The 14,347-nt window shown below is 36.8% G+C and overlaps 1 protein-coding gene across 1 annotated transcript in view; it reads left to right on the top strand.

Moving 5' to 3' along the window:
* PRKD1 (protein kinase D1) overlaps positions 1 to 14,347 on the top strand; it is a 353,210-nt gene that overhangs the window by 324,856 nt on the left and 14,007 nt on the right. The window contains exons 14-16 of the mRNA XM_030803432.1: positions 5,079 to 5,240; positions 5,767 to 5,865; positions 7,187 to 7,454. Of these exons, the coding sequence (XP_030659292.1) occupies positions 5,079 to 5,240; positions 5,767 to 5,865; positions 7,187 to 7,454 (529 nt within the window). The remainder of the gene's footprint in view (positions 1 to 5,078; positions 5,241 to 5,766; positions 5,866 to 7,186; positions 7,455 to 14,347) is intronic.

The raw sequence follows: 14,347 nt of genomic DNA on the forward strand, positions 1-14,347 counted from the left end.
TTAAATGAACATACCCCAAAGACAACTGAATATAAGATTGTGGAATTTAGGAGATCTTATCATATCAATTTGGGTATTATCTTTGACAAGTACTCTTATAATTGTCTTTTCTTTGCAAGATAACTTTTTATTCTCTATCAGGTAAGTATAGTCTGTTTCCCTTTAATAAGGCATTTAAGGATTGTGATTTCTAAGACCTTGACATGAAGCATAAATTATAAGAGACAGTAATTAGAAAATGGGTAAGAAGGTGTGCTCTTCTCTTGACCCTGGCAAACTGGCAGGAATGAGAGTCAACAAGGCCACTGCTACAGTACTGTACCTCATGCCCCCCACCCATTCCATTGTGTGATGGAATATTCTTCCTTCTGATTTGCATACCATTTAGAATTTAGATCCTAGGCTCATCACTTTTATATTTAGTTTTTCTGTCTCATTATGAACTAAATCAGTTTGTTCTTTGACAGAAAATTAGTCAGAGGTCCCCATATTAAGACTGCACTGCTCCTAAAGACCTACTGCAAAGATAGGTTGAATCTAATTCTCTTCTTTCCTACCTCTCATATGTTTGAGTAGAATAATCCTAAAGGTAGACGGTGGAAACTACATATATGGAATAAATTATAAACTCTAGATTTACAATAAAGCAACAATGTCAGACTTAAAGAATATTAGTACTTAGATACCAATATTAAAGAATATCCTTTAACACAAATCAAAAACTGTAAATGAGAATTACATAAAACCAAAAAAATTAGAATTAGTCAATTCTTTAGTTTCTTGAGATATTACTTTTATAAAAGCTTTTGCCTCTAGTGACTAATTTCCATTGATTATATACACATTTTCTAGGCAACTTAGGTCAGGAGAGTTTCTGTCTTGATCTACAAACGATATTTCCTCCCAGGCATCGAAACAACTTATATTCACCCCGTGGATATGTCATCAATCTGTTATGTGTGAATGGACACTATTTTTTCCTGTACTTGGCCAAATGTTTCATTTCCTGAAAATTAAATTTCTTAAATGCAACAAACAGATGGCCAGAGAGTCCTGTAGTAGCTTGCTCTGCCATGAAATTTATCTGCGTTTCTGTGGAAAGCCTGAGAAGTTGGGCAGAAATCTTTTTGCACACTACTGTGCCATAGTTGATGTTGCAGTCTTCTTGCCATTTTAAAATTATTAATAATTCTGTTACTTTGGACACTAGAAGGAAATGGTTTAAAGGCTATTTCATATTTTATAGGAAAAATTAAAACTGTTCATGAAAAGTCACATGGACCACCTCGGTTGAATTTATCTTAAAGTTGTACTTAAGGTATTAAAAAAATAATAATTACACATGAAAATGGAGAAATAATAGCTAGAACTATTTTCGTATTTCCAGTCTTCAAATATATTCTCTAGGCTAACGACATATTCTTATCAGTGCAGTATAAGAAGTTTGACTAAATAAGGCATGATCTATGTATTCTGTTTTATTTTCTTTTGTTACTATCAAATATAAAAACAAGTTTGGTCATTTGTTTCAATGCAAGAAAAAATACAGTTCATAAGTAAGTATCTATGATGGCCTTGCCTCAACCATATACAATAAATGTTAAAATAAACTTGTTGTATATCAACTATTCAGACAAAGCAAAATCACTTCGCTGCTGAGAAGATTTTTCAGCTGTCATTCAATATGTACTTTGGGAAAACTGTAAAGTATAAATATGCTCATAAAAGAGCAAGGGCCAAGTGAAATGAATTTAAACTTTTCTAAGACTTCTTTTTATCAGTTGTGTATACTAAGCCTTGAGTCTGATGTTTTCATTGAATATGTATTTTTAAAAATCTATATATCTAACCATATTCAAAGCCCTTTATTGGGAAATAACAAAATGTTCCCTTATCCTTTACATCAAGATGCTATTAGAGAACATTTTTAGAGCTCTTCAGAGCTGACAGTGAACATGGCACAAAATAGTTAACAATGAACACTGTCATTAATCTGTCCCTTACTTTTGACTTAGAACATTCTGTGAATACCCCAATTCTGGAAATAAACATGTATTAAAGTTCTACCCTCTGTACAGGGGCACCTCAGGTCATGTTGTGGAGTAGGAAAAAGGAATAAATTGAGCGGAGGACTTTAGTACCTCTAAGAACTCATGTACTGGCGAGGTGCAGTGGCTCATGCCTGCAATGCCAGCACTTTGGGAGGCCAAGGTGGGCAGATCAAGTCAGGAGTTAGACACCATCCTGACCAACATGGAGAAACCCCATCTCTACAAAAAATACAAAATTAGCCAGGCGTGGTGGCGCATGCCTGTAATCCCAGCTACCCGGGAGGCTGAGGCAGAAGAATCGCTTGAACCTGGGAGGCAGAGTTTGTGGTGAGCCGAGATTTGCCATTGCACTCCAACATGGGCAATAAGAGTGAAACTCCGTCAAAAAAAAAAAAAGAGGAATACAGGTAGAGGCACATAAGGATTCACCTCATTCAGATAATTTAGGTAGGAGGACTCCCCAGTCATTGCGTCTCTCCCCTCTTCTCCAACTTTCAGAACCTAAGATCAGCAGAAGCAGCAGGCTGTGCAGCTCCAACACCACTCCTGTGATCCCTGCCCTCCCTGGGCCCCCGAGGTCACTCTCCCTTAACCTTTATCTCTTCTTCCTACTAGTTTTTCCTCTGCTTACACACAGAAGACACCTACCCTTCCTGTCTACTTCTGTTGCTCTGCTCCTTTCTGATTCATTGCTTCTGCTTCCCACCCATACTGCAAAGCTTAGCCATTTAAGGAAGCCAGACTCCCCAGAACATTGCTTAAGTGCTTACAGTTATATTAAATAGAAAAATAAAAGAATCAATGAAGAAGATGCTCAAAGAGGAACGTGTACTTTGCACATATCATAGTGGACTTGTCCTAGGAGAATCAGAACTCTAGCAGAACTCACGTAATCCTTAAAGCTCGTGTTATGATTATTGATTAAAAGAGAACACCTGAGACCTTTGACACTTCAGAGGCCCGTGGTCTGTGCAGTCAGTGTGGCTTCTCTAACAGGGAAAGGCATGTAAGGAAAAGGAAATGAGACAGCCTGGGACACAAGTTCAAGTATGAACAATGCTATCACATGTTCCATAGTGCCTATCAAACAAGTGTATATGGTCATATTAGTCTCCTCCTTAGCATCTGGCCCTCCCATAATACTCAAAGCCATCTGGCTATCTGCTCTTACTTTCAAGTAATCAGGAAAAGTCAAATAAGAGGGTTGATAATAAGAGCTTTGTGAACCCCAGCTATCTCTATGTGCTTCAGCTCTGACCAGGAGAGAGCAACTCGGGAGGTGAGGTCTATCCGAAGTTGCCAGAATTGACCAGTTAACAGTGTAATGGTTTGAAGAACAATGACTCTAGCCCTTTAGGGGTTAAAGGCTATTGGGTAGATGTGTAGGCATCTGCTCAGATCACATTCATAATAAACTTGCAATTCCATGACTCCATTATGCTGTATGATTTGACCCCAAGGCATCAGAATCAAAGAGACCCATCAGATGCCTGAGGCAGAGATCAAAACAGGCAAAGTAGAAAAAGGACTCTCTAAGAAACGAGCTATCATCATCGGAGCTCCTGCTAGCCATAGCCTGGCTCTATATCCAGTTGATGCCAGGCTTTCCTTGCAAATGGGTAGCGAGAGGACAACTACAACAGTGTAGACCCACCCACAACCCCTTCTGCTGCTCACCACCCAGCATCCATCTGGGAGGTTTCTGAACAGTGAGCCATTTCAGGTTTTAAATTTCATTTTACATACAATTTTATCACTGAGATTTTTTTTCTAAAATAAAGAAGCATTTAATTTTTTTCTCTCTTCAGCTGTTAGCACATTTAAGTTAGTTCCTGCTTTTTTTGTTTAGGTGGTTTTTGTTCATGATGATTTTTTCTTGCTCATTGGGATAGAAGTGGAACATATAATTATTTTTGTGATGTTAGGATTTGTTGTTGTGCAGAGAAAAAAGATAAAGGCCAAATGATCAAAGGCATTTGTTGATGACCCAGAAGAACGTTCAGATTTAAGCATTATTACAAGAGATCATCTAATGCTAAGCGTAATTTTACTTGACACATGTGGCAATTAATGTGTCAAGCAAAATGCTGCTTACCATTACTAGTCATTACTTTATTGTGGAAATACAGTAGTCCCTTGGTATCTGCGTGGGATTTGTTCCAGAACCACCAACCCAGATATCAAAATCCACGCATACCTACATCCCACATTTGGCTCTGCAGAACTTCCCTGTAGGAAAAGTTGGTCTTCCTTATCCTCAGGTTTTTGGATCCTGCGAACACTGTATTTTCAATACTCACTTGGTTGTGGATGCAGAACCCACAGATACCGAGGGCCAACTGTACTTATCGAAAAATACCCACATGTAAGTGGACCCACACAGTTCAAATTTGTGTTTCTCAAGGATTAGCTATATTTATTGTGTGCTTGAAAACAAAGCAGGCAGGATGGTATTGCAAAGCACAGGCTCACTTTTTTTTTTTTTTTTTTTTTTGCTGATTTTATGATCTTCACTTAGTATAAGAGTTTCTGTCAAAAACTGCAGCCTCCAGTACCAGCAGCAAAGCATTTCTAAAAGGTTTTGACTAAGGTACTTAATCAGTGCATGGCCCGATGCATTGCATGTATAAATTTCATCTTTACTACATTAGATTTCTACCAATTGAATAGAAATAGCCTAGTATGCTTAGTTAGGACAATATGTTTAATATTGGGGATGATCCTAAGAAATTCTAGATTTCTCAATATGGTATTCTAATTAAAACCTAATTAGCAATTCACTGTGCTAGAACTTGGATTTTTTCACATAGAAATAATTTCACTATGCATAGAAAGTAAAGATGTATTTTTTGGAGACATTAGAATTTCAAAAATATAAGGCAGCACATGTGGAATGTAGAGGTGTTAAAAATCTTAAGTGTGGGTTTCTCTATAGCTCTAAGCTTGAACAGTTTTGTATAATCAGCGAGCTTGCCAAACAGTATCAAAAAACTCATTTTCTTCAAGTGCTTTATTTATCTTTAATAGAACCTTCATCACCCTGGTGTTGTAAATTTGGAGTGTATGTTTGAGACGCCTGAAAGAGTGTTTGTTGTTATGGAAAAACTCCATGGAGACATGCTGGAAATGATCTTGTCAAGTGAAAAGGGCAGGTTGCCAGAGCACATAACGAAGTTTTTAATTACTCAGGTAAGAAATCAATTAGAGACAGAAAAAATACAATATTTAATATCAAATGTTATCACTGTTTAACTACAGCTTTCTAGCCTTGTTGTTTAGTCCCTACTTCCAGTCTAAACTACACTAGAAAAGATTGTAGTGGCTTTATTGTATTATGTGATTTATATCTATATTAATCAGAGTCCACAGTGTACCAAATTAGTAACATGTTTGCAGGTCCATGTATTCAAACTTTTCATGAAAATTTAAAATGTACATTGGTTTAATTTTGGTTCTTTGAGAATATTTAAGAATGGGTGTCCCTGTTAGATGTAGGTCTTTTATCTACATCTGTCTTGGCTGCTGTATGAATACCATCATATGATAATTTTTTCATTGAAATTTCTTTAGAAACCTATGTTAATCTAGCTCATTTCAGTGTCTTTAACATAAAGAAGTTTGAATGTACATTGTCGGTTTTGGCCTTTTAACTGGTAGAAGACATTTTGAAATTAATAAACTGGAATGAAATTATTTTGATTTTTCTTCTTTATAGATACTCGTGGCTTTGCGGCACCTTCATTTTAAAAATATCGTTCACTGTGACCTCAAACCAGAAAATGTGTTGCTAGCATCAGCTGATCCTTTTCCTCAGGCAAGTATAAAAGCCTCTCTCAGCAAAAAGCCAGTTGGCAGCATTGCTGGCTTCCATGTAGCATCTTATCACCTTCCATTTTTCCCTTAAAACCTTTATTTGTTTCAAGTGTTTTCTATTGATTTTTATTGATTTGTTACCTTCTTCTACCTTTGAGACTATGGCCTTGTTACTCTGGCCTTTTGGTGAAGCCTGACTTAATTGTACAGAAAAGTGCTTTCTCATGCTGCCTTTTGGCTTTTCCAGAAGTGGCCTGAGAGTGACAACACTTGAGAGTCCCAGAGATGTTACCCGCTCACTAATGGGCAAGATATTAAACCTCACTGTTGTTCTCAAGGACAAGGGCAAAACTTTTTTCCTTTCCTCAACTTAGAGAATGGGAAACCAGCTATCTCCACAGGGAATTATAGGTCCGAAGTGACTTGACAGATGTGACTGTCCTGCCTTGCTTCCCTAACACCTTCCAGTCCTGCCCATATATGTGCCAGTGCAGAGCTAATTTTGAGGATTATTGTGGATGACATGACACATCTCTGTACTTATCCTTCATCTTCTACTCATAATAAGCCCTTGAGTGAAGGTCACTTCCCAGATTTGCATAATGCTTTCCTGCCTTGTGTATAATATTACCCTCTTCTGAGTACACTTATCTTCCTATTTGTCTCTCGGTTTCTGGAGGAGGGAGACTGTTTTTATTTTTTCATTTATTTTTATTTTTTATTTATTTTATTTTATTTTATTTTAATTTTATGTTATTTTATTTTATTTTATTTTATTTTAATTTTATTTTATTTTATTTTATTTTGAGACAGAGCACTCTGTTGCCCCAGGCTGGAGTGGAATGGTGCAGTCCCAGCTCACTGCAACCTCTGCCTCCCAGGCTCAATCAATCTTCTCACCTCAGTCTCTCAAATAGCTGGGACTATAGCTGCACACCACTACGCCAGGCTAATTTTTTAATTTTTTGTAGAGATGGGGGTCTCACTATGTTGCCTAGACTGGTCTTGAACTCCTGTCCTCAAGCAATCCTCCTGCCTCAGCCTCCCAAAATGTTAGAATTATAGGCAGGAGCCACTGCACCCTGCCAAGGGAGACTGTTTAGATGATATTTTTATGAATGAAAACATACTTTTATATCACTACATAAACCGCTGTCTTCAAATACCTAAAATGGAAAATAGCTATTACTTTAAGAAATCCATATCATTTAATGTAAAGGTAAAGTATTTAAAATATTATGGTTGTATCTGGTGAATCTGAACTAAGACACACAGACACACAATTGCGAACAGAGTATTTCTGCAAATCCTTTCATCAACAGGTGAAACTTTGTGATTTTGGTTTTGCCCGGATCATTGGAGAGAAGTCTTTCCGGAGGTCAGTGGTGGGTACTCCAGCTTACCTGGCTCCTGAAGTCCTAAGGAACAAGGGCTACAATCGCTCTCTAGACATGTGGTCTGTTGGGGTCATCATCTATGTAAGCCTAAGCGGCACATTCCCATTTAATGAAGATGAAGACATACACGACCAAATTCAGAATGCAGCTTTCATGTATCCACCAAATCCCTGGAAGGAAATCTCTCATGAAGGTAATATCTTCCATTCAAAAATGATAATGATCTAATCCTTATGTGTTTATGTTATTAGTTTAAATTAATTTAATTGTAAATTATTAGCTTGATAAATGCGCACTGTAAAGTGCCCACCAGAGTAGAGACACAAAGACACGAATTAATTTGGGTGGGACACATACACATAACAGGAATTTGGTTATAGATATTAAGAAGTAAGTGAACAACCGAGAGAATGTATTTTGGTACATTTCATTAGAACTTATAAATATTTATACCTTAATATAATGGTAATGAATTATTAGTAAGGGCTTACTTATATGTGCCTAGTTCTGTGTTAAAAACTTTTAAACTATTATCAACACAAGAATGTTATGACATTGATAATTTAATGATCATATTATATATATTAGTATACCAAGTTCTTTGTCTACTGGTTTTCTCTGTGTGGCATTAAAATATGTATAATATTTTACTTGGCCATTCCCCTGTAATTTTTAGATTATTTCTCTATGTTTAGTGTTAGAACATCCTGATGTATCATTCCTATATATCTCTCTGATGATTTCTTTAGAATAGATTGCCTTGACAATGTTGCATTGTTTAGAGTTATATTCTTAATAAATATTTCCTTCCTCTTAAAGGAAAAAAGATTGTTTAAAAGAAATTGCAGGGGCTGACAGGGCAGAGAAAGTGACTCATTCAGTACTTTGGAAAGGAGTTCCTCCATTAACATTCATTGGAGTGTATCTAATTCTCATAAAAATTCCATAAGATAGGTGTTACTATGATGGCTATATTTCAAGTGTGGATCACGAGGTCAGAGGTTCGAGACCAGCTTGGCCAGTATGGTGAAACCCCATCTCTACTAAAAAACACAAAAATTAGCCGAGTGTGGTGGCATGCACCTGTAGTCCCAGCTATTCAGGAGGCTGAGGCAGGAGAATCGCTTGAACCCGGGAGGGGCAGGTTGCAATGAGCCAAGATTGCACCACTGCTCTCCAGGCTGGGCAACAGAGTGAGACTCCATCTAAAAAAAAAAAAAAAAAAAAAAAAAGTGACACCACTGGTCAAAATACAAAGCTATTAAGTAGCAGGGGCACAATTCACACCCAGGTAGTCTGAACATACTTCCTTTCAGTACTAGCCCTGTGTCTTTTCTAGTTTACAGGCAATATCCAGTTCTAGGTTCATCGGACGTTCACCATGTAAAAAGGCTAGTACATTTGTAAACATCTCTTATGTGATGCCTGTTACTGCATATGTTGGTATAGAAATGAGAAAAGAATGCACAAACTGCTCAAGAGAAATTAAGTTATTAGACTGCTATTGGTATTAAATGCCAAGAGCTATCCATTATCAGAGCTTTAAGTTACCATTAGCAACAACCTTTAACATCCTCTAATTAGTTGTAAATCATAGGTAGATGGATATATCTTAAAGGAACCTATGGCCTACAAAAGAGCTATCATGTGTGCCAAAGGAATAATTAAATATGTTTCATAATTCAACAAAGATGAAAAGTAAAGTGTAATTATGTTTCTTTCCCAGGAGACAGAGAGAATTATCAAATAACCTTGGGACCAGTACCCTTGTTAGGAAACATTACATCTAAATAGAGCTAACCATTATGCTTGATATTGCTCATCTAGAAATCCAGTAAAATAACTCGATCCTGTTATCAGAATGCAAATCCGGAATACCACTGAAGCCAATCAGACACTTTCCTGTTATACAGGAATTTGGGTGTGGGGAAATAACCTTCATGTCTTTAAACCCTTTTTCTTGGAGTAGTGGAACAAATGATGCCCCTGTCTCTGCTTTCGTGAAAATTTGACTTGCTATGTAGCTATAGCCTATTAAGACAAAACCTATTCATGCCAGAAATGAATAGTTATAAATTATGAACTTTTAATTATCAGTAGTAATAGACGCTGGAGGACTAGATATCAAAGGCTCAGGAAACACTTGTTGGGAAATCACAATATACGTACGCGGTAGGTAATACAAAAGTAGAGGACAGAATATCAGATGTGCTTCAAAGAACTTGAATGTTAGTTGGGGAGATGAGTTATGTGATGTTGGATAAAATGATAATATATTTCCTTGAATTGTTACCTAGGTGGAAAATCAGGGCCTCCAAGTTCAGGGGAAGGAGAATCACTTTGGACTTTACCAGTTAGGACTCCACTTTCAGAGGAGATAGAATTTAGGCCAGTCAGTGAAGAATGGAAAGAAAGAGACATAGCATTTTAGCAAGAGGGAGTTATACAGGATAATTCAAAAGGCATTTATATTTGACTAGGAAGTACACATTTTACTTGGCTATAGAAATGTCTAAGCACTAAAAATTTCCTACCACTCAGATGAAGTGATATGGAGACCAGCTCAGATGGGAGATAGAACCCTCACTTTTCCAAATGACTCAGTACCTCCTTATGGCTCACTCTTGCCTTAGAGGCACAGGCATTATACTGTTTGCGAACTAAAGCTCTGGATGGCAAAAAAAGTTATCTAGCTGCTGATGTATGAACAGAATTCACGTTTGAATATGGAGAAAAAATTAGTTAAATTATGTCATAATATCAGTTAAGGTGTCACAAAAGTAGTTACTGGCCCAGGTTCTATCCCATTATCTTATTGAGAAAAAATAATTCCATCATTATGAGTTACAATGGAGTTGAGACCAAATAGTTTTAATTTTAAGCTTGTAGGACCTGACAAACACACCAGCAAAACTATTAATCATATCTGGTACAGGGTGGTCACAACTGATATTAGATCAATTTTTAGTCTCAGGATACTTTAAACCACACCAGAAACACTAAGAATCCAGATCCAGGGAAATGAAAACCCAAGCACCTCCATGATTTTGACAAAGATAAAATGTCAACAGTCGAGTAGTTTGAGATAGAGAGTCCTATCTGCCATTCTGAGTAGTCATCACTTACCTTCTTTTGGCTTCAGTTCCTCATCTGTAAAATGGGAAATGATTCCCACCTACATAATGAGGTTTTAACAAAGATTGAATGAGATAAAGGGTATGAAAGGCATCTATAAAGGCAGGCGTGGGGTGAACCAAGAATTTGCATCAGGAGGAGGACAGCAGAACACCAAGCACTTGCCCTGGCTGCTAACCAAAGATTGATCGTATCATTTTAGAAACGATGTGCAGTGTTCTTTGGACATATTGCTAGTTGTAATGTATTTTTTTTCCTGGCATGAAAAAGCAACAGAAAATGTGATAAGGTAAGATCTTAGTAACATGCATAGATGTGTCAGAATTACAAATTTCTTTATTATGTATTTTTTCTGTTAGTGTAGATGTTGACTTGATACAATATAATACCTATATATTGGGGTGCTTGAGTAGTCATTGCACTGCTTGGTCCTCACAACAGTCCTCTGATAAGTGATTTGCTTTAGTCTCTGCATTAGACCGAAACCAAAGAGGTTTCATGACCTTGAAATCAAGGGCTTAGACTGGAAATCATTTATAATTTGTCTCCATTCTTTACACTATACATTGTTGTATACCAAAAGGGTGCTTATTTCTTATGGTTTGATATTTAGGAACCTATAGAAATATTTTACTCGTTAATTATTCCTGCTGAGATTTAATAAGCTGAGTACTGGCATTCTGGATATATGCCTGCTAATACTTTATGAATGAATTAACAGGACTCTTATGTTTAAATAACAGAAACCTATCTCTAACTTAGGCAAATAAGATACTTTATTGGCTCACACAACTGGGAAGTCCAAAAGGTAAACCTCTGATTCAGCTAGATCTTAAAGCTCAAGTGTTATTGTTTTGCCATCTCTCAGCTCTGCTTTACTTTAAGATGACTTCTTAAAACAACGATACCCTAGCAGCTCCAAGCTTATGTGCTACTTAGTGTCCATGAATCAGAATGGAAGAGGGATCATCTCTCCATAGCTGTAGGGTCTCTGGAAGGGGAACTGATTGGCTATGGTTAACTCCCTTAATACCCAGGGAACAATCATTCGGCAGCCCCAGGAGCCTGGCTCTGATTGGCCATATGGATGATGATGACAACCTCCAGGTGAAAGAAGGAAGTTCCCGCAGGGAAAAGATGCTAGGCTAAAAACAATCACAAAAGCATTAACAGATGTCCTTATAAAAATAGATGTTTTGTGTGCAAAATAAGGTATGATTTGAAAAATGAGAGAAAATTTGAAGAAAACTTAGCAAATGGTGTTTCCAGTAAAATGGAGATAGTAAAGTTAATTAAATGTTGAAAGAAAAAATATGAAAAAATATGAATAGCTCACACTTTCACAGCATTTGCCCTGTAGCCAGGCACTATTCTAAACACTCACATGTGAATTCGTTTAATCACCCCAGCCTTTGAGTAGTTACTCAAAGGATTGTTTTATTATTGTTTCCATTTTGAAGATTAGGTAATGCAGGCATAGATGGTTAAGTAGCTTGTCTAGGTGGGGCCAGGGTACAAATCCTGTCCGCTGGCTCCAAGGCAGATGCTCTTATCCAGGATATTGACAGCCTCTTGATTATCTTACTAATGGATTTAGCCATGCTGTCACATTAAATTTTTAAAATGCTTTCACAGGCATAGAGCTAGAGTAGTAACACAAATTTTAATAATTTCTAAAAGTACTAGGAAACAGGATCACACTGTGATCAAGAACTGAGTTGCAAGCTGTACCATTTAGTATCTTGGTGATCTCATCCACATTACTTGTTCTCTTAGGTCTCAGTTTTCTTTTCTGATATGGTGATGCTAATTCCTACCTTACTGGGTTATTGTAAGTATTAAATGAGATTGTTCTGGAAACTGCTTAGCACAGTGAATGGCATGTCTATATTAGTTTAAATATTGGTCATTTTCCATTTCCCAGTCACTTTACAGTCTTTTCTTCTGTCTGTATGTATGTATTTAGTTTTTTATAAATGTCAGCGTTCATATATATAAAACTACATTGTGTATAAGATATATAACTGAATGCATTTATGTATAACTTACAATAGTTAAGTAATATAAATTATTATAAAATACATTATAAACAATATGTAACAAAATACATACATGATATATATAGTTATGCATACATAACTATATAAAAATGCATGCCTACAAATGAAACATTCCAGCATGAATTATATATTTACAAACAGTTGCACAAAAGGAGAGTCTAGCTCATCATGGGGAAAGAGTGTGGGAACATTTCAGTCTATCGTAAGGCAGTGTTGTATGTTCTACCATATTTCACTTCATCATTATGGCTGTGTCAGTGGTCATTTGTTATCCTCCAGTATATCCCTCGCTACCCATCAGTAATTAGACATGGTCTTGCTGTCATCTCCAACTTTATCTCATACCGGGTTAGGCTTAAAGGTCAACACATTCATTCTGTTACCCTTCTCAGTTCCTTGAAAGAACTTGTGTACCTATTTTTAAATATTCACTTTAAATTTACTTTATCTATGGAAGGGCAGCTCATTATGGCTTAAACATAATTTTAGATGACCAGGTACGACTAAGGAAAATTGCACCTTTTCATTTACCAGTATGGCCCTCCTTTCATTGTATTTTTAGAAACAAGAACAAGAAATAGATCAAGATACCCCTCACGTTTCTAGTGTCTGGTATGTCATAAGGGTGAATCCCAGACAGTGCTAAAAACCCCAGAAAATTGCAGGCAAGACTCAGTCTGTGAGTTAAGAAGTAGGTCGCAGGGGTGTGGAGCTTAAAAATGGAAAATGTAAAAACTAGCTATTACTCAAAACAAGAATATTGGTAAGGCAGGAGATTTCTAGTAATTTTGCCAAAGAGCCTCTTTGATAATGGCTTATTTTAAACAAGGTGTCATGTCCTAGCTATAGATCTATAGCAGGCATTTTTTAACTCTAGCATGCCAGCAGTTAATTAGAGGAGCTAGTTAAAAATGGAAGTTCCCAGGCCCTACCCCCTTAAACTGCTGTTCTGCACTGACAGCATAAGAAGTCCGTGGTCCATGGACTACCCTTTCAAAACCGCTGCTCTGGAGCCCAGATCCCCAGAAATAACTTACAGCTAATAGAGCTCTGAAACAATTTTGAATTCAGTTTCTGATATTCAAAGGTAGATACATTATAAAATTTATAAAATCATTTATAAATTTCTGTCATTTCTAAAATATTTTTGTATCTTTATCATCTTTATCAGATATACAATATCAGGACATGTAACTGGTTCATGTTACAGATTGCCATGAAAATAGTGAGAATAAAAAAAGAAGCACAAGTATCTTTTTTCAGGAATAAAGAAGAAACAACTATAAACTCCAGGGAAATACAAAAATTGTATAACAAAGTTGTGTATAATAAAGATACAACTAACTTATGTGTCATGATTTTTAGCAATTAAAGGAATGTAGGGGCCAGGCGCAGTGGCTCATGCCTGTAATCCCAGCACTTTGGGAGGCCAAGGCGGGCGGATCACCTGAGGTCAGGAGTTCAAGACCAGCCTGGCCAACATGAAACCCTGTCTCTACTGAAAGTAACAGAAATTAGCCAGGCGTAGTGGCGTGCACCTGTAGTCCCAGCTACTCGATAGGCTGAGGCAGGAGCATTGCTTGAACCTAGGAGGCAGAGGGTGCAAGTGCCTCTGCACTCCAGCCTGGGTGACAGAGCCAGACTCTGTCTCAAAAAATAAATAAATAAATGAAATAAAGGAATGTAGGAAAAGAGAATCTCTTTAACACTTAAATTCTCCTTTGGGTATAGGTTTAAAGATTTGGGGTTACAGGCTATAGGAGATATGGGTTATAACCTAGAATTTATCAGTTAATATTTATAAGTTATTCCACATATTGCTAATTAATTTTAAGCTTTATATGACCTGTAAACCAAGCATGTCTGAGTTAACTATAATTATGCAAAAGAA

This window comes from Nomascus leucogenys, chromosome 22a (assembly GCF_006542625.1).
Source record: "Nomascus leucogenys isolate Asia chromosome 22a, Asia_NLE_v1, whole genome shotgun sequence".
Lineage (NCBI taxonomy): Eukaryota > Metazoa > Chordata > Mammalia > Primates > Hylobatidae > Nomascus > Nomascus leucogenys.